This window comes from Rousettus aegyptiacus, unplaced genomic scaffold, assembly GCF_014176215.1.
Source record: "Rousettus aegyptiacus isolate mRouAeg1 unplaced genomic scaffold, mRouAeg1.p scaffold_m13_p_1, whole genome shotgun sequence".
NCBI classification, from domain to species: Eukaryota; Metazoa; Chordata; class Mammalia; order Chiroptera; family Pteropodidae; genus Rousettus; species Rousettus aegyptiacus.
The window spans coordinates 17,527,268-17,547,865 of record NW_023416284.1 but is presented as its reverse complement, the minus strand read 5'-3'; the positions used below and the strand labels follow the sequence as shown (position 1 = coordinate 17,547,865).

General features: G+C 37.6%; 1 protein-coding gene and 2 pseudogenes across 4 annotated transcripts in view; 1 reads left to right on the top strand and 2 right to left on the bottom strand.

Moving 5' to 3' along the window:
• Window positions 1-18,326, bottom strand: part of PHACTR4 (phosphatase and actin regulator 4) — a 75,636-nt gene extending 57,310 nt beyond the window's left edge. For 2 of the 4 annotated variants that reach the window (XM_036230799.1, XM_016132014.2), the window contains exons 1-2: window positions 18,190-18,318; window positions 989-1,042 (exon numbers count right to left, since the gene is read on the bottom strand). In XM_036230799.1, coding sequence (XP_036086692.1) covers window positions 989-1,004 — 16 coding nt within the window. In that variant the 5' untranslated portion in view covers window positions 1,005-1,042; window positions 18,190-18,318. Of the gene's footprint in view, window positions 1-988; window positions 1,043-17,696; window positions 17,782-18,189 lie in introns of those variants that run through there. The other 2 variants (XM_036230817.1, XM_016132015.2) reach the window with 2 other exon arrangements.
• Window positions 2,229-2,347, top strand: LOC118605087 (annotated as a pseudogene).
• LOC118606568 lies at window positions 11,827-11,945 on the bottom strand (annotated as a pseudogene).
• Window positions 18,327-20,598: the final 2,272 nt, after the last annotated feature.

Here is a 20,598-nt window from a genome sequence, read left to right as displayed (position 1 = left end):
TGGTAAAAAAAAATCACCAAATGCTTGAATCAAAATCTTCCAGCACGTACACTGAAGTTAAACAAGAAAAACTGTCTCTGGTTCCTTTTTTGCTAATGCATAAAGAGGGAAGTACTTCCTAACTAGTCTTCCTAGTCTATAATATGCTTTTTTTTTTTTTAATTGGATTATCCTAGACTACGTCTCTTTTTGAAATTAAGAGTCAATGGAAAAATAGGGTTTAATAAACAAAAGTCAAAAAGGTAGATACTAAACCTCCATATATTAGATTTATACTCTTAACTATGTTGTTAGAGAATTCAAATGTTCTTATTTTAACTTGTCAAATGGTTGTTTTAGTTGAAGTACTTGACATTCTAGAGCAGCAGTTCTGAGAGCATGATCTAGGGCCCACTGAGCATCCCTAATAGCAAGGTTAGAATTGTTTATAATAATACAAGGAGTACAAAATAATATAAAAGAATACAAATACAAAAAATTTTGCTTTTTCACTCTCTTTATCTTCCAATTGTACAATTTTCCAGAGACAACATTGCATGTGATAAAGAGACTGAATGCAGAAGCAGATATGTGAATCCAGCTGCCTTCTATTATACTAGACGTTAAAAAGATTTGCAAAAATGTAAAACAATGCCACTCTTCTCACTAATTTTTTTTGTTTATTTTGGGAGTTATTTTCATTAAAAAATGTTATTTACATAATATACAATGAGTTTATTGTTATTTTTAAATAATGTTTTCAAAATTTCTCAGTTTTATCTTGTAATACTGTAAATATCAACAGATATAAGTCATACAAATAAAGCTCTCTGAGGACTCCAATTATATTTAAGAGTATAAAAAGAACCTGAGATCAAAAGTTTAAGAACCACTAATCCCGAGAGTAGCATACTGAACATTGAAAAAAATTAATTTACTCTCAAAGCTTTAATGGAGGTGAAGATAAAATATAAGTATCATTTACTAAGAAAATGTAGGTGATACTCACCAAATGGATCTTCCATGCCACTTTTAACCAGTTTAGGGAGGTGAGGTATAGTTTCTAAAAAGAGAAGAGGGTAAATGGCACATTTAAACATGAAATCCATCACCTTTTGGTTTTAGAAATTCAGTTTAAAACTGGAACATTATAGAAATGTGTAACTTATTAAGAGAACACTGACAACTGGGGTTTATTTTAAGGTGACTGATTATGGATTTGTAATATAGAAATATCATTAAATATTTATGGATAATTTTTATTTTTTTAATTTTCATTTTACAATATGTCATTTAGAGTTTCCCCAAATAAGTTCCTTTCCTAACTCCATCTTGAATTTACTAGGGTATGAGGAAAAAGGCAAATTTTTATGTTAAAAACAAAAACAAAGAACACATCCCCTATCACCATCAAACTCACATAACACCTGAGAAAGGATATGAGAATATCTTAGAAGGAAATAGTTTGCCTAAAGAAAGTAGAAGTTATTTTAAATACAGGAGGATGGTTTAGTAAGTTATAAGTTTAGAACTCCCAAATATGAAAATTAAAAAATATATCTTGAAAGAAATTTAACTAAATGTAGATATCCAACCTCTCTCATCCTTAATCAAGACAGGATCAAATTTGCTCAGTCTTGCTTCCTATCTTTTTCATGGTTTTGAACAGTCTGAATACTAAACAGTCTGCTTTTCAGAGAACACAATTTACTAACAATTGGTGCCACGTGTGATCTGAGAAAACAGGGAGTATGATGTGGTTTTGGCGTTGAATTGCTCACAGACTAGATGGCAATGAGGACCCCAACACTGGTGGTAGATGTAACACAAATAATACCTGGCACAAGGTGCTGGTAAATAGTGATGGTCTATCTGTGGAAGTGAATGCTCTAGTTGACTGTATGTTATCAGGCACTTGAAGAGTTAAGGGGAAAACAACAATGACATGGAATTAAATGGCTATTGTTAACCTCCATAAGATAATGAACAACTAAGAGTGATTATCAGTCAACTGAAAGTCAAACATGAAAGCCAGAGGGCCTCCTAGGTAACAAAGAAAGAGGCTCTTTTCTGTGGTAGCAGGAGGACAGAAAAAGCTGAAGACCAGATCCAGGAGTTAACCACCACAGTAGTTCAGTTTCAAGCATTAACTCTCAGCCAAGGAAAGTATGCTGTGCAGGTATCGGGGCCCTGATCTGGGAAAGAATAAGACATGAGATGGAGACAAACTGAGTTGAAATCTCTCCAGAATTCATAGCCGTGCTGCCCTGAACAAGCCTGATCCCATCTGATCTTCGAAGCTTAGCAGGGTCGGGCCTGGTTAGTACTTGGATGGGAAACCACCTAGGAAGACCAGGTGCTGTAGGTGTAAAAAATAAAAAATAAGGGATTGTAAACTGACAAGGTCCTTACAATCTGTGAGATCAACCAAGGGTTGCCTCGCCTTAAAAACAAAACAAAACAAAACAAAAAACCTCCAGAATCTCAAATACCCAAATACCTTCACCACTTGAGACTACAAAAGTAGTCCACCCTCCCTATAAAAGCACTCTCCTCTCACTTGAAGATAACGCAGAGGCCTCCCCAACCTGCTCAGTAAAACAGTGTTGCCTCAGGATCTGTCACCTCCATGCCTCCCGGCTAGCAGGCCTTTCACTTCTGGTAGGTCACAGCATAACCGGACCCAGACGTGCTGTGCTTGATAAGGTCAGAAAAGAACTACAACCTGAGGAAGCTGCAAGATTTAGCAAGTACTGGCAGGGGCCAGGGGAGTACAAATGTGACTGGATTCTGAGGGTGCCTGAAGAGGAGGACCAGAACAGAAGATTCAAAAGGAGAAGTAACTGATCATTCTCCGGAGATACAAAATTTAACACCCTGGCAAAAAACTCAGGATATGGTGTGAATTTACCACTAGGATGGTTCCTAAAAGCTGGAAAAGTCATGGCCTATGATAAGTAAAGGAGCAATGTCAAAATTGCAGTGGCAGACAGTGGAGAAAGGGATTAAAGGGCTCAGGAAAATAGGCTTGTTGAAGTGGTCAGGAAAGCCATCAAATGATTATGTTCCTTGGAATGGCCAGGAGGATGTCATAAGGAATGTTCCAGTGAAAGGGGCATCTTAGTGTTCTCCACAGCAGAGGTTGTTAACACAACTAACCTCACTGATGACAGGGCCCTGAAACAAAGACCAGTCCTTGGTACTTAACTGTTAGAAACCAGATAGACATAATTACTACCATAAAGACTAGCAAAGTCAGAGTGACAGTCAAAGGGATCTGACTCAGATTTATGGAGACAGTTAATAAAACGATGTCAGGAGAAGCAAAATGACAAGCACCTAATAAGAGCAGTTCTCCTCTATCTGTAATGTCGACAAAAGAATGTCCAAAATCTGTACAAAAATTTTTATAAGGGTTTATTTGAGCCAAAACTGATGACAATGGCCAGCAAGCAAGTTCTCGAATGTTTCAGAGAATGATAGTTTGTAGCTTCTTTTATGCATTTGTAATTGAGAAGGAAAGGTAAGGAAGATTATCTGAAGGTGGGAGAAAGCAAGGCAGGGATTGAATTATAGGATAGTTAACAATATTATGTGCTCTTTTTCAGGGGTCTAGAAAAAGGATTACTTCTGGCATTTCAAAGGTGTGTTCAACTAGATGCACAAGAACAATGAACAGGGCTGGCTTAAAGCTTTTACTAAAGAAGTTACAGGCCTGGGGTGTGACTACCCACCATGACCTGCCCAGTTAGAATTTATGATCCGATCACCCTGTGAGGTTACTTTCAGTTAGATTTAGTACAGCACCCTTTTTTCATCCAGAGTAACATCCAAAGAAATCGAGGAGAGAAGATCAAGACAAGAAGGATGGTCACCCCAATAAAAAATCAGAATTCCACACTCGGTTCTGGATCTTAGCCAGTTTCAGATCTGAATGCACTGACTGAAGGCCAGGTAGATACCCAGGAGAAAAGGACCAATAACACCAAAGCAAGGACCAGTAACACCAAAGCAAGTATAACAATTCCCTAAGAAATCTATGGCTCTAAGAGACCCATATGCTCTCAATCTCAGAAACTCCACACTAAAAACGTCCCTGTACTTGAAGTTTAATGCTCTGCAGTCTCTGTCTTGAAATTCTTAAATTCATCTATAAATTTGTGTTCTGTAAGTGAAGTTTAATGACAAAAATGAAGCACGTGCTGGGGGCTTGAAGCCTCGGCTCACACACATGGTCTACCTCCTCCTGCTTTCCTAGGAGGGAGCTCTTGGTCACAACCTCTGGTCCCACCTGGCCATCCTTTCCCTGCCTGGGCTAAGAGTGCCATGGTACTTTTGGTGAGCAATTTCTCTTGTCCACTCTCAATCCACAATTCCGGGCACACAAATTATGTACTTGGCCCTGCTTATGGCCATTCATTCATTCGAGTAACCATAAACTGGAGAAACAAGAACACTAATGTTTTGAGGACAGGTTGACAATGACACCTGGAGTTTGGAAATGTCATCATGAACTTATGAGGACAAGGAAATAAACTGAGTTCTGGTCAAGATCCAGTTCACAAAGGGTCCACTGGGTCTGTGGACCTTCCTCGTGATCATTTCCCTGGTCCCTGAATGTATAATTAAAATACACATAGATAGAAATTAGTGCAACCCCTACTTTGAGTCCTTGGCATGTGAGATAAGAGTTATGACACTGGGGAAGACCAAGTGGAAGGAAGCTACTAAAAGCTGCCCCACTCCACCTGCCAAGATAAGAAATCAATACTGCATCCCAGAGTGAGGGAGGAAAGATGACAGAAATTAGTCCTACACCCTCGGAGAAAGCAGGATTTACCAGTGTGGTCACTGCAGAAACAAGACAAATCCTGGAGGAAGGTAGCAGATTACCAGAAACTCAATCGAAAGTTGCCACAACTACAGCTGCCAGTTTGACCAGGAGACCAAAGACGCCATGTGGTATCTTTGTTAGGGCAGATTAACACAGCCCCAAGCAGCACAGTATGTAGCCAAGGATTGGAGGAATAAGTTTTTCCTTTTATCCTTATAAGAAAACAGGATCAAAAATAATTCACATTCACATAGAATAGATTACTGGAAAGTTTACAAGACCATATTGATTTTGCCAGCTTCTCGCATAATATAGTCCTAAGAGATATGGGCCATCTGGACTTCCTGCAGAATATCACACTGACTCACTATATTAATAACATTGCTAATTGGCCCAGATAAGCAAGAAGTGGATAACACACTGAAGGCCTTGCCAGGACATATGCACTCCAGAGGGTGAGAGATAAATGCTACAAAGATTAGATACAAATTATATCAGTAAAATATTTATAGGCCCAGTAGTCAGAGAGTCAAGTAAAGGCATCCATTGAGAAGCAAGCACACTCGACAATACCACTCTGGCTTTTCTACTGAGTGACACAAAAGTTGCCACTTTTGAGAGTAGCCTAAAACAGAAAAAGACTCTGCAGGCCTAGGTGGCAATGCAAATAATCTCGCAGTTCCTATGGCATTACGCATGCCCCAGTGGAAGAATCCCTACGCAGACCCATGGGGTGTGGAGCAAGGCCATGGCATTTGCAGTGGAAAATTGTATGCCTTTTGCAAACAACTTCTGGCATGCTACTAGGTCCTAGTAGATACGGAGCACCTGACTATGGGACACCAGTGACCTTTTGTCCACAATCACCCTTCATCATGACCTGGATTCTGTGAGACTCACCAAGTCATAAGGTGGGGTGGACCCAGCAACAATACAGCATAAAATGAAAGTGATACACCCGGTAACAAGCACAAGGACCAGAAGTCACAGGCATTAGTGGACAGCTCAAATCCTCATGTAATCTGCCACTGCTGTGCAAGCGCCACTCCCTCAGCTTATACCTCTGGCCATGAGGGGACCCTTACAGCCAGCCGACAAACACACACACACACACACACACCTCAGTTTTTCCAGATGACTATTAAGTGGGTATAAATCAAAAAATGCAGTGGTTGCGCCACAGCCTTATTCAGGGGGAAGTGCTGAAAGGCACTGGTAAAGGACAGAGAACAGAGCTGTAGGCAGTACACCTGACTGTCCACTTCGCATGGACGAAGAAGTGGTTTGAGGTTAGGACATAGCAGTCATTTTCTTATTCCATAAAAGCACTAATTACAAATTAAACTAGCCAAACAACAAATCAGCTAAGTTACTTAACTGAATGCTAAAAATCTTGTTTTCTATAAACATAGGTTTTAACTAAACCTCAGACATTCGCCCATACAAGGATGTGCTGTCCCACACAACATAAACAAGAGCAGATTTACATAGGACAACTGCCTATAGTGTTTTTACTTCCTAACCAAAAGCATCTGTTTGTTTGTTTGTTTGTTTGTTTGTTTTTTAATATCAAACAGATTTTAAAATAACATTTTAGAGGCATATGAAACATGTGCCAATCTGGTTCATATTTAACTGGTAGCTGTGACCATGTCCATAAAATCTAGGACAAATAAGAAAAATCATTTTGGTTTTATTTAATATCTGCAATACCAAAAGCCTTGGTCTACAGTTTACCTAACAAACATTTAATGTTGCTGTTGAGAGTGGTAGCCACAGTCTTGGAGGTATTAATATTAGTATATGAGAATTGTGAAATACATCTATGTCCTTCCTGGCTTTAGCAAAACTCTTCATGTGTATCAGTTCCTCAGTTTTAATAACTGTGGCTAGGTCAATCCAGTGAAAGAAACACAGAAGCGTGCACTACAGGCTAAAAACTTCTGACAGCAAAAACAAAAAGGGTTCCTTTGTCTCAGTCACCCTCTTTAGAGCAGCTTTCATTCATTGTTTCACTTTGAGTATCCAGGACAGCCTCGAATTGCAAATATAGATATAAATGAGTCTACCAAGATGTAAACAATCAAGTCATTATTTTGATGGATAAGAATCTTTTATTAAAGATTATGTTTCTGCCTTTTCTATTCCTTTCAATGCTACTTCCATAACACTAGATCTGCATTCTTTAAAACAACTGTCTCCCTCCTGAGAAAGCTCAGCAAGTGAATATATTTACTCAGGCAAAAACTAAAGAATGAAAATTTACTGAGTAGATGGTTAAGAGAACTCTGATTCTCTCATTTGACAAATCAGAACAAGTTAGTTTCAAATATCAATCACTCACACTAGTCATTTTAGTCACAGAATATTGCAGAATAATTTACCCTCCTAGTCCTTGTGGCTTCAAGTGGGATTAATAATACCCACCCTCAAAGAGATCTGAGAATCTCATAAAATAATATTTGTTAAAAATAAAACAGTAAAATATGGACTATGCCTGCATACAGTGGGTACGTAATAACAGCTCAGCTAAGCAAGAGCCAATTACATGCCAAGTGCCATGTTAGGGAACATACAAAGATGAGTAAGTTTATGGTTTTACCCTTATGAAGCAATACTAGTAGAGGATAAGAGATAGTCATGTTAATAAATAGGTATTATAATATGTGTAATAATGGAAATATATGTAAGCAAAGAAAAGGCTTCCCTCTTTCCTTTTTAATTATACGAGAAGTAGGGCTTGACTTCCAGGTAATACTAATAAGCTCATCTCACTCCTCGATTTTACTTCCAAAACAAAACTGATCTACACTTGATCAAAATACATAACATCTAAAAACATTATCAAGACAAGGAAACCAATTTACATTGGCAAAGGGACAATTAAAGTATTATTTCCATTTATCCCCTAGACTAGACTTACATTATCAGAGAAACAAAATTAAGGAATAGCGTACATCACCTGCTCTTCCAGAGTGACCTATAATTTTTCAGACAGATACTACTACCTTAATATAAGGAGTAAATACTATAATCTACATGTATCTTTATTATCTGTCACTAGAGAATCTACTCTTTTGACTGAAAATTAGAAAACCTTAGAAAACCTCTACAGTTCTCTAAAATAACTTTTCTTTGTTATTTCTGAACTATTTTTGTTAATACATTATACAGAAATTTGGTAGCTACAAATAGAATGAATTCATAACTTTGTTTTTGCCTTACCACAAAGAAAACATATTACTTAAGAGTAAAGACATAAAAATGGGACTAGTTTTCCCTTTCAAAGAAAACTGTGACCTCCTCCTCCTCCTAGTTAAACATGGTCCTTCTGTCAGCAGAGGCATGAATCATCTCTTTAAAATAGAGGTGTGGCTCATGGATAAGCAAAAGTACTCACAGGAAGTATCATTAGTGAGTTATAAAGAACACTACTTTTGGGAAAAATACAGATCTCAGCAAGGGCAATTTGTCGTCAGTGAGCAAAATCTACACCCAGAAAAATGCAGCTGTTTCTTTCTCGCCTTATATACATCACATTCTGAGAAAGTGAATCAAAACAAAACAAATTTTTTAAAAGTTACAGTATTCAGTGATATATCAAATCTTTTTAAAAAACACTTTTGGTAGCAAATATTAACTGGGATGAGAATACTATATATAAAATCTCCAAATATAATTCTATCTCAAAACTAAAAATGTAAAGAAACGAGGTTCACATTTGTTGTCAACCTGACCTTTTAAAATAGTTGTGTGATTAAGACACATGAACAAATAAATGGGAATAACAAGGAATTCACTGAATACCAACGGCTAATAAACATACAAATATATTCTACCTGATTACTAATAAGGAAAATGCCAATGTAAAATGAGTTGTTTTGGTTTTTATTGCCTATCAGAATGGCTAAAAACTGAAAGGTTTAGATTTAAAATATCTAGTATGGGGGAAAGGAGATATTGATCAAAGGGTGTAGGATGAATAAGTTCTGGAGACATGCTGTACAGCATGGTGACTATAGTTAATAGTAACGTACTGTATACTTGAAATTTGCTAAGAAAAGATCTCACATGTTCTCAACACACACATACACACACACAGCGTAACTGTGAAGTGATGGTTATGTTAATTAGCTTGGCCATGGTAATCATTTCACAATGTATATGTACATCAAAACATCACATTGTATATCTTAAATACATACAATTTTTGTCAATTATAGCTTAATAAAGTTGGAAAAATATAAAAACAAAAATTAAATATTCAGTATTGGTGGTATTCAATAAATGAATAAATGATGCTAATGTACAGAAAAGTACACTCTCATAAACTGAATCAGAAGGTAATTTGGTGTATCTTTTTGGAGGGCATTTTGGCAGCACTAATTCAATGCAAAATTTGTAAACCTTTGACCCCTCCCCCAGCAATTCCACGTCTAAACTACAAAAAAAGATCTCTACTCACAAAGATATTATGTATAATGGCAAAAATTGGGAGAGACTTGAAATGTCTGTCAACAGGAAAATGGTTAGGGTATAAAACCTTTATGCATCGACTACCATACAGATATTAAAAAGAATGAAAGATACCTACTATGTTCTAATGTAAAAGGATGTACTCAATATGTTGCTGAACAAAAAGAAAAGTTGCATAATAGGCAGGAATAGAAGGATATTCACTAAAATTGTTAATCAGTGGGACAGGAGTGGAACTAAGAGACAGTAGGGTGAAGGTAAAGACTTTTCCTTTTTATTTTATGTGCTTCTTTACTATCTGAATTTCTATGTATATTTTCTTTTACAATTAAAATTTATTTTTAAGGTTTTCAGATCGGATTAATCATCTTATTCCTTCTCCTGGAATACTTAATACTAAAAATGAACTTCAGGCAAGAAAACTTTCTTTTTAATAAAGTAAGTTTGGCTACATGTTTATAAAGCATCAAAAATCAAAAAGTGATTGACAGAAAGACTGACTTAAATGGACTTCTAAAAAAAGTTTCATGTATGCCTAGATTATAGTGATATCAAGATGAATATTTCCACATGACATTATTTAAGTTAACTATTTACAGGAATTTAATATGGCATATTGATATTACTGATTTTAGTTAAAAGGAAGAAGCTGCTCAACAACTGTTTTTTAATATTTTTTCTATTCTGTACTCCAAAAGCAAGAGCATATACTAAAATATTTTATTTACCAAATCCTCTAAATCTTTGGTTATTAATTCCTTAAGTATCTGAAGAGATACTTATGTTATTAATTCTTTAAGCCCTGAAGAGAGTTAAGTGCTGCTTTTCTACTTTATTAGAATGGTACCTTTCCTCCAGAGAGTTAAGAGGCTACAGGGAACTTCTGATTTTCTACAAAATAAATGTAAGCACAAAGAGGAGATGATAATTTAAAAATATAAAGAAATAAGCCAGATACAAAAGAACAAATATTATTATTCCACTTATATGAGGTACCTAGAATAGGCAAATCCATAGAGACAAAGTAGAATGGAAGTTACCAGGGGCTGAGGGAGGAAGGCGATGTGGAGTTATTAGTTAGTGGGTAAAGAGTTTCTGTTAGGGATGATGAAAAAGTTCTGAAAATGAATGGTTAGTGGTGATGGCTGCACAATGCTGTGAATATACTTAATGTCACTGAACTGTATACTTAAAAAAGATTAAAATGGTCAATTCTACCATAATAAAAATATATAGAAAGTATGCAATGATTAATGCAAAGACTTCTCATTTATCTCATGCCACAGTATGCAAAAATATATTCATTTAACAGAATGGCCCTAAGTGGTATGTGGCTACAGTGGAAGGATGAAGCCCCTCTCCCAATTATACAAAGATGTCCCAGAAGCCAGTTATCTTTTCCTTAATTTTATGTAAGCACGTAGAGTATGCAAAAGACTGTTATTAAAATTCCTACTCTTATTAGTGCCACCAATAGGTAAGAGACATCGTATCATCCTTTAACACATACAGTAAAGGTGCTCTCATATCCTGAGTCATAATGCTTGCTCTCCCTCAAATTTAAATTCAGAGGAAGGGACAGGAGGTAAAGTTGGGTGTATCCAAGTAAAAGGAAATGAAAAGTATTTATTATTCATACCTTATGACTGGCTCTATACAGTAACTCTGGCATCTACTGGCAGCATTTTTAATAGGATTTATCGGTGAGGAAGGAGAAGAAGAGGTAAAGCTATATTTTCCCTTAGGAATTCTCCTCCTTTCTATCTGTCACTTACTGGACGTGGGGAAAAGTGTTTTAGGGCTCCACTTTTTAACCTTATTCTATAAAAAAATCAACCCACCCAAAGAACAACCATTTCTTTATGAACCCGATTCTAAGGTAAATACGAATGAAATACATCAACACTAATGTAGGAAAGATACTTTATTCTTTTTTAATATTTTTGATCCCTTATAAAGTGAAGATTTTAAATTTCTAATGACCTGGTATTAGTATCTCAAGACAAATAAAAACACTTTAATTTAGTGTCTTCCAAAACTCAAAACAATTGTTACTGGGGATAACTGTATAGCATTATGGTAAAAAATTAGAATAACATTTTTATCCCATATGACAAAATTAATTTTCAAAAAGTTAAGAAAGATTAATAGAAACGAAAGTTGAGAAATTAATATTTACCTATGGAGAAATAACTTCCTAATGATGGAAGAAATACAAGAATACAATGAAAAGGGTGAATAGCTATGGCATAAAATATGTAGATTTCTGTATAAAACAAAACAAAACTAAAAATAAATACCAGAGTCTGGGAGAAATCTTTCAATAAACTTGAAAATAAATTAATATTCATGACAAAAGGTTTAAAAAAGTATCTAAGACCATAAAGATCCTAACAAATAAATGAGCAAAAAACAAGAATAAAATTTATGGTCATATGAAAATTTTTTCTTAAAAATTAAAACGTTAAAACAATAATTATGCAGCACTTATAACTATTAAACTTGAAATATATTTATTTTTCCTTTCTTTATTCTCTTGCCTACAGCACCTGGTCTTCCTAGGTGGTCTCCCATCCAAGTACTAACCAGGCCTGACCTTGCTTAGCTTCCAAGATCAGTCAAGATCGGGCACGTTCAGGGTGGCATGGCCGTAGACTATATTAAAATCCATACTAGTAAGGTTGGTTGTAAATAAACAAGTACTGTAAACTGTTCGTAGCACCAAAAATTAGAATATTGATGTTGGCAATTTAGTAAAGCCAATAAAGCTCTATATAAAATGTTCATCATACCTGTTGATCCAGTGATTTCATGTTAAAAAAAAAAAAAAAATTACATGTCCAAAGATGTATATGGCAGCATTTTTTGTAATAACTGTTTACCATATGTAATGGTTAAATAAATTGAAACCAACAACATAGGAACTTCTAAATTCAGTTTTTCATATATAGGTACAGTTTAGTAGGGAGAGTATCAAAAAGTAAACTACAGAGGGGAAAAACACCCTGCAGAGATATGAACAAAGTGCTTTGGGATCACTCAAGGTAAAGATGAATCATTAATCCCTTATGCCAATTTCTGACACTATGTTTCTAATCAATGTGCAAAGAAAAGAGTAAGCAAGCAGCAATGTAGGGAGAATCAAGTACACTGGTTATCAGATGACATATGTAGCATAAAGACAGGAAAGGGGATCTTCTATAAGAGATTAAATATGTTGAGTTCCATCAGAACAAGGCATCCATAAGGAAACTAACAAACCAAGCAATGCACTTAAGCTCTTGTCAAGACAATCATAGACTTGTTACCTACTCTTAAATAAAATATAGGCAACACCTATCTAAAGACTCTCTTGGAAATTTGGCTAACGAGTCCATATTTGAGAGAATATAGAGAATCTATAACAATAGAGTTTTTAAGTCACAGATTTGATTCGAGATTAGATTCTATTTTAAATGTATACCTGAAAAAATACCCAGCAACATCATATACTACAAATGAACTTCGAAATTCATTGCACTGATAGTTCACACCGAGAGGTTTGTTTCCCTTACCACTCAGCACTCCAGAACCAAAAAATGTACTTTAAACCTGTGCTCTCTCCCTCGTACATCTGATCACAGTACTACTGATCATAGTACTACCTCTTTTCCTTTGCCAGGTATAATAACAACTTTTTTCATATTTATTAAACACTACACAGTTTACAAAGACCCCCCCATATCTATTAACTCACCTGACGTCTTTGAAGAAACGTTTACTATCCCTATTTTATAAATGAGGAAACTGAAGTTTAAAGAGGTTAGTGGACTTGGATATTCACAGCTAGGAAGCCATAGACCTGGAACTAGAACCCAAGCCTTCAGACTCCAAAGGAAGTAAATGCTTCATATGGAGTAAATATGTCAGAACTTTCAGATTATCAAACAAACATCTGGTTTTGCTTTAAACATGATAGAGAAGTTAAACTGAAAACCACACTTGAATCTGAAAGCTGTAGTCTCAACCATCTTTTTCCTAAAAAAGCAGTCACTAAACATGCTTCCTCTCCTAAAACCCCTTGGAATGTTTTTGGTAGTAAATTATAAAATCTGAGAATTTGAGAGATCAGCTAACAGAGCAGACACTTTCAGAGATGAGAAAACTGAAGCACAAGATTTATGACTTGCTCAGAGACAGTGGCATCAGCGCCATCCATTACATTTAGTGTGTCTTCTGAGGTTCACATCAACAATATTCAAGAAATGTTGTCTGAGAATGTAGGAGACAGAATGGGTGGACTACTGGATAATCTGTGTCTGACTTCAGCTGAATGCTAAAGGCTGTTCAGCAGCCCTCTGGTTGCCTTCCTTACCTTTTCTGCTATTGCTATTCCAAACTTTAACACTCTCTGAAGTCGTCTAGCGTACTCTATCCTTTCATCGTGCTGCAGATAACCCATTCTTTCAGAAAGGAAGATTAAAAAAAAAAAAAAAAAAGGTTGTCAGACATAACAAGACCCTATTAAAGCAGAAATTATGATCCTGAGCTTTGGAGGCAAAATATATCTGAGTTTCAAATCTCTTCCATTATTTACTCGGTTCCTTTGGGGCATTCAGTTCATCTCTCTGAGCCGTGATTCTACTGTCAAATGGGAATGCCTACCCACTCTAAATAACATATATAAAAGTACATAGATCAACCGTGGATACAGAATAAGCAGTTGGTAACTACTCCAACTTCAACCTCCATCTCCATTACTTCCAAATATATCTTCTCCCATCCTTTCTTATGTTTCCTTTTCAAGGCTCACCTCTCCCTTTTCTCTTGTGCAGATCGTCACTATCTGCCTTTCTGCTGGCTTTTTCTTTTACCTTCAAACAAGTCAAATCTCTCCCATTCTTTAAAAATAAAAAACAAAATTTAAAAAGGCCCTCAATCCCGCCTTTTTTGCACTTACTTTCTAAACATCTCTCCTAAACCCTCTAACCTACCCTGAAGACAGCAATCACTTTTAAAAACAGATCAGATTGTAAATACCTGCTTAAAAACCTTTGGTTGTTTAGCGATTCCCTAATTAAAAGCCTGAACTATCTTTAGCAAAACATTCAGAATTCTTCTCAGTACTCAACCAGCAAACTTTCCTTTCATCACCATTATAACTCTTCAGCTACTCGACCCCAGGAGTCCAGAGATCCCAAAGTGTTCCCTAACTTTCTAAAATTATTTGCATGTTTGCTTATTTGCAATTTTTCTGGGCTGGAAATCTAATGCTCTTCTCAAATTTTCTAGAGCAGATATCTAACCCAAAAAATGTTCAAAATCAACTGCAATACCCTCTAGCCATACCAAACTGCTCACTCTTCCCAGTCACACATCATACTTTTGCATGTTCGTTCTTATGCTCAAGACGCTCCCTCTGGCTTGAATAACCTTAATGTTACCATCCCTCAAGAACAAACTCCAAAATCACTTTCTCTGTAATCCCTTCCTTCGCTGACTACCAAATAGAATCATTCAGTCCCTTACCCATATTAAACACCCCCACCACACTGTTAGGTGTTGTCATGTGAGCTTTTCAAAGCAGAATCTATATACCTTCACATCTTTGTACCACCAGAACATAACTCAGATCCTAGCACACAATGGTCAAAACAATAAAAACAAAAATCTGCTGAATAAAAGAATCATTTTGCCGATCACATCTGTGTTCTGATATTCTCCACAACTACCTCTGCCTGCTTTTATTCATTCACTTACTCAACATAAATTATAAAGTTCCAATGAAATAACTGGACTGTGTGTTAAGCAGTAAGGATGTAGACTAGGACACAGTCCCTGCCATTAAGACAGTTAACTGTGACAACACAGAATAATAATGGTCTTACTCATTAAACGCTATAAAAAAAAATGTCTACATAAAGGGTTATGGTAGCCCATGTGAAGACATGACTAATAGTCACAGACGGTTCACAATGGGACATTAGTTTCTCTTAGACCAGAAATTAGACTTTCTTTCTTTCTAAATAACCTGTCCTTTCCCTTTTCTAATACTAGTAACGGTAACTTACTATAGGAATTTGAAGGGTATACTACAACCAACCATATACTTATCCTACCTGCTTCTGAAAACAATTCCACAAGCTACATAGAGAAGGAATCATTATCTTCACGCTAAAGATGAGAAAACTAAAGTTCAAAGAGGTTACCCCTCAAAGTTGCACAGTAAATAAGAAGGTATTGTATTTATTTAATACTTATTTACTGTCTGACTCCTCCCTCTTCCCCCACCCCCATCAGTCTGTAAGTCCCCAAAAAGAAAATACTTCTTTTGTTTTCACTGCTTTGTCCTCAGGGTCTGTCTACAACAGTGCTTAGAACACAAAAGGCTTTCAATAAATATTTGTTGACTGAATGAATGAATGGACTTGGAAGTAAGACTACAGCAAAACACACACACACACACACACACACACACACACGGGGGTGGGGGGAGTCCCTTCCCATTATGATGGCATAATAAAAGAGAGATTTAAAACAGGCTTCTACTAGTTAGAAAAGCTAGACTAATTGTATTGACTCAATTCCATTGGTATGTTATGCATTTTACCCCAAAAGAATTTAAGTAAGGGAGGTTAAATAGGTTTCTATTTCTGATGTCACATTCATGGCATGTTCTAACATAAATCCAAGACTTAAACTGCAGGTCTGAAACTGATTAAAATTTTTTATTAAGAGCAAAAACTAAAGAAAGCATTTTCTTGAGTCTTGACTCTTTGGCTAGAAAAGTATTTGAAAAGTTTCAGTTCTTCAATGTTCCAGCAGCCAAAGCTGCTGTGTATATGTTCTCCAACATAGTTCTTAATAAACCTTTAAGCAAAGATTAGTGAAAACCTCAACCCAGGAACACACCATCCTTCCACCTCTAGGGATCCATAAATTTGCCATTCTGCCTAGGTACAAGATAATCACAACACATCACAAGACAAGGTAATGGGACCAACATTCAGTATGACTTATGGTTCAGAATGATTGTTTATAATTCCAGAAACTCTAGTTCCTAATAAATCAGTTTGCTGATTGGAAAATATTTTCATTATTTTTCTCTAATATTTAAATTGCAGTAGATCACAAGGTGGTATGAGGTGTAACAGCAATAGGTTTAAGGTAATGGCAAGAGCACTGGACTTGGAGTATGGTTTACTTTACTATTTCCTACCTAAGTTAGTTCTGTAACCTTGGGCAAGTCAGAGCATTTTTGAGGCTGTAAATTTAACATTTATTAGCCATAAAATGAGAGAACCACCTCACAGAATCGTAATGAGAATTAAATTACATAATGTATTTAAGATGATTTCAAAAAATAACACTGATAGCATCGTAATGTTTGATGAAATAAGTAACGGCCAGTCATTAGCAACTGCTGTTTCTTAGATTATTTTTAAAATTACTGAAACAATTCAGTGGATGCTTCTTCAAAGCATCGTTAGAAAAACACAAATAATCTCCACTGCTGGATTAAAAATTGAAGAACAATTGCATTAAAGACCTCTATCCTGATACAATATTACTAACACAATCTGGGATTCTCAGAATAAATCGCTTCCATTATGAAAGTAATGAAGTACAGAGGGCTTTATCTGCCTACTTGACTAGGGTGGGAATTTAACCTATATTAACTTTAATAACTTTCCCTGATTCATGTAAAGGGGTTCTGGTTGTCCTCATTTCAGACTTGAAATATTAGGTCTATTTTCCAAAAGGAGAACCTGCAGTGACCTTACAAAGAGTTATCTTAAGCCGAATATCTAGCGATTCAGTCCTCCAACGGGACATACATAACGTAACCACTATCTAACAAAATATTTTCAAATCCACACAATTCACCGGTTGTAGTAAGGATCTACTACCTCTTCTCCCAGCAAACTGGCTTCATTCCTACTACTTGGTGAACAACTAGTCCTTTCTGTTGCTTTCTAGAAGCCACTAAGTTTCTGATTTCTCTACAAAGCAGATCGTTCTATTGATGGATGTTCTTTCGACTTTGTTTTAAGCAGAAGAAATAAGGATGACGGGGCGGGGGCGAGGAAATGGGAGTGTGGATGAAGTGCTGTGGTCTTTTTCTGCATGCAATGAATGAAAAAGCTGCTCGCTGCCCTATAAATCACTTTCTCTTCTCCGAGATTCGAGAGGCGTACTACCATTCTGCCCATCGCATTGATTCTTGGGTTCCCCGATCACAGCTGCGACCTGTACAAACATCGCTGCAAAGTTGATCACTCTGGGGCTCACTTCTTTGCCAAAGGCCCATCTTCCCCCAACCACCACCTAGAAAAACGCCCCGAGTTTCGTGCCCTGAAGCAGCCTCGGGCTGACGCTTAATTATTTAAACAATAACCTCGAGGTTTTCTGCAGAAATTCGGTCTACCTCTGCCGGGGTCTGAAGTTTCCGCTCTTCCCAGCCGGGATGCAGAGGTCGGAGGCAGGACGGTTTTGAAAAACCGGACTTCGACCCGATCTGGTTACTGTAACCGGATCCCCAGGGACAGGTCCCCATCAGGGACCGGCCCGGCGGGCTCCCCGAGGAGCGACTCTACACACCGCACAAAGGGGCGCAAAGTAGCCCAAACAAAAGGGCCCCGCCAAGCCGCCGGGGGCGGGGAGGGCGAGCGTGCGCTGGGCGCGCGGCCGGCGGAGGAGCCACCGCGGGGACCGCGGTGGGATCGGGGCGGCGGCGGCGGAGGAGGAGGCGGCGGCCCCGGCCCGCTCCGCCCTGGGCCGAGGCGACCACGACCAGAGCCATTTCCCTCCCTCGGACTGCGACCCCCTGGCGGAACCAAGAACGTGGCCCGAGCCTAAAAGGCGCCAGCGGCCCCACCTCGCGCGCTCCCCACTCACTTTCCCTCGCTCGCCGAACTCACCCGAGTCGCCGCCGCCGCCGCCTCAGCCTCCACAGTAGTTTCCCCCGGAAATCCTACTTGGCTCGCCGGCCACCAGCGGCAGCCAGAGCCTTCGGCCCCCGTGAGGGGGGGAGAGGGAGCGGGCCAGACTGTAAGGGGTAGGAAGGGCCGCCGCGGGGCCTCACGGAACTTGTAGTCCCCCCGGGCCGTGGAGGCTGTGCCGCGGGACCGACAAAATGGCGGGAACCTCCGCGGGCGGTGGGCCCCGCACGGCCTTTCCAGGCATGCGCCGCCCTGCTCTTGGAACCCCGCGAATAGGACTAGAAGAACTTGGCCACCTCTCCTGGGCGGTACTGAGCGGGACAAAGGTCTTTGGACTTGAGAGGACAGAGTTCAAATACTGAGCTCCAGGCAGTGCCTGGGGAGGGAGCTGATGTAAGTGTGTTGTTTCAGAAAATTGTTGAGTTCCTGTGTAGCCAAATTTCAGCTACAATCTCCCCTAAAAGAAAAACTATTGAGGGCTAATTGAAGTGCAGAATTCAATTTTGTGCTTGAAGACAAACTCAGAAATCATTCTTGACCCTGACTTAAGCCCCTTAAGTCCAGTTATTTTACATCCCAAATATCTCAGCTCCTTCCATTGTCTCCACTACCATCACCTAGAGGAAGCCACCATCTCTCTCAAGTCTCAGTTTCAGGCCTCCAGGAGAATGAGACCAGGAAATCTACATTACATCATTAAAGGATAGTTAACAAGATTATGTGCTGTATTGAGGGTTGGTACACTTTCCAGGGATGTGAAAATCAGGCATCTCAAAAGTATGTTAACCTAGATGCACAAAAACAATGGACAGGGCTTGCTTGAGGCAAAGATAACCTCTTAACTAGGGAAGGTACAGTCATGAGCCACTGACAACCCACCATGACCTGCCCAATTAGGAATCTATGATCAGATCACCCTGTGCGGTTACTTTTAGTTAGATTTATTATAGGGTCCATTGGGTATATTCAGTTTGTAGAAGTTCAGCAGTTGGGATGTGTACATATCTATACTTTTTTGCATATATATTATACTCTCAATATAATTTTTAAAATGGAAAGTGGCCTGGGCCAGGCCTCTCTTGTCTTCTGAGAGACCAATTAACAGAGACCATTTCAACCATTAATATGTTTGGATGTAGGGGTTACGGGCACTGCTGGAGTATGATGTTAAAAGCAGAGGCTTTGGCAACAAAACTATCTGCCACTTTTTGTGTGCCCTTGGCTAAATTATTTAAACTTATTAAGATTGTTTCCTCCTTGTACAGTGGGAAACATTAAAATATCTAATATATAAGTTGGTGTGAGAATTAAAGTACCCAATACTTGTATTTGATATATGTTAAATGCTTGATAAACAATAACTGTTATGGTGGGTAATATTAGTTTTCATCTTTCTTCTTTTTTTTAAGCTTCCAACTTTTCAACGGTAAATGTAGACACAGGCCACAGGTACAAGGATGTTTGTTGTAGCACTGTTTAAAATAGCAAATAAACAAAAAAGGAGACAATCTAAATAGCTATCTATTGGAGATGGGCAAGTAGTCTGTGATATGGAATACTACGAAACAGTTAACGTGAATAAACTAAAGCATGGATAAAATATTGAGAAAAAAAGTTGCACAAGGGTATACACAACTTGATACCGTGTATACAAAAATTTAAAACATGACAGACAACACTACTGTTTAAGGATGCATACATACATAGTAAAAATATAAAATCGTGTGGAAATAAAACCTTCAGGCATGGGATTTCTTCTGAAGAGAGTAAAGGGAATGGGTGAAAGGATGGATACACTAGGGCTTAAAACGTATCTTTGCTATTTTATTTCTTGAAAAAAATTGTAAAAAAATAAGGCAAAGTGTGAAGGTTTGATACAGTTGGTGACAAGTACTTAGATGTTTGTTATATAAATTTGTATTTTTCTATATGCATGAAATAGTTCTCTATTTAAGAGAAAACATGGAGCAGAGCAATGTACAATATATGCTACCTTCTTTGTTTTTCTTTTGTAAGGAAAACAGGAATTCATTTGTACCAACAACTGCTTGTATGCCAACCTGAAGTGAATGACTTTCATGGTGAGGGTGAGGGGAGGAAGTATTGGATTTTGTTTTTCAAAGTATTTTTTGTTTTACATATAGTAAATTTTATTTTATTTATTTATTTATTTATTTAATTTATTTTGGTGTTCAGTTCTATGAGTCAAATGCATACACTTGTATAACCATCACCATAATAATCTAAATTATCCATTACCCCCAAGTATTTTCTCATGCTATTTTTTATGATAACTCTTCTCCCCCAATAATGGCATTCACAGATCTGTTTTCTGTTCCTGTAGGGTTTTTTTTGTTTGTTTTCCAGAAAGTCATACAAATGAAATAG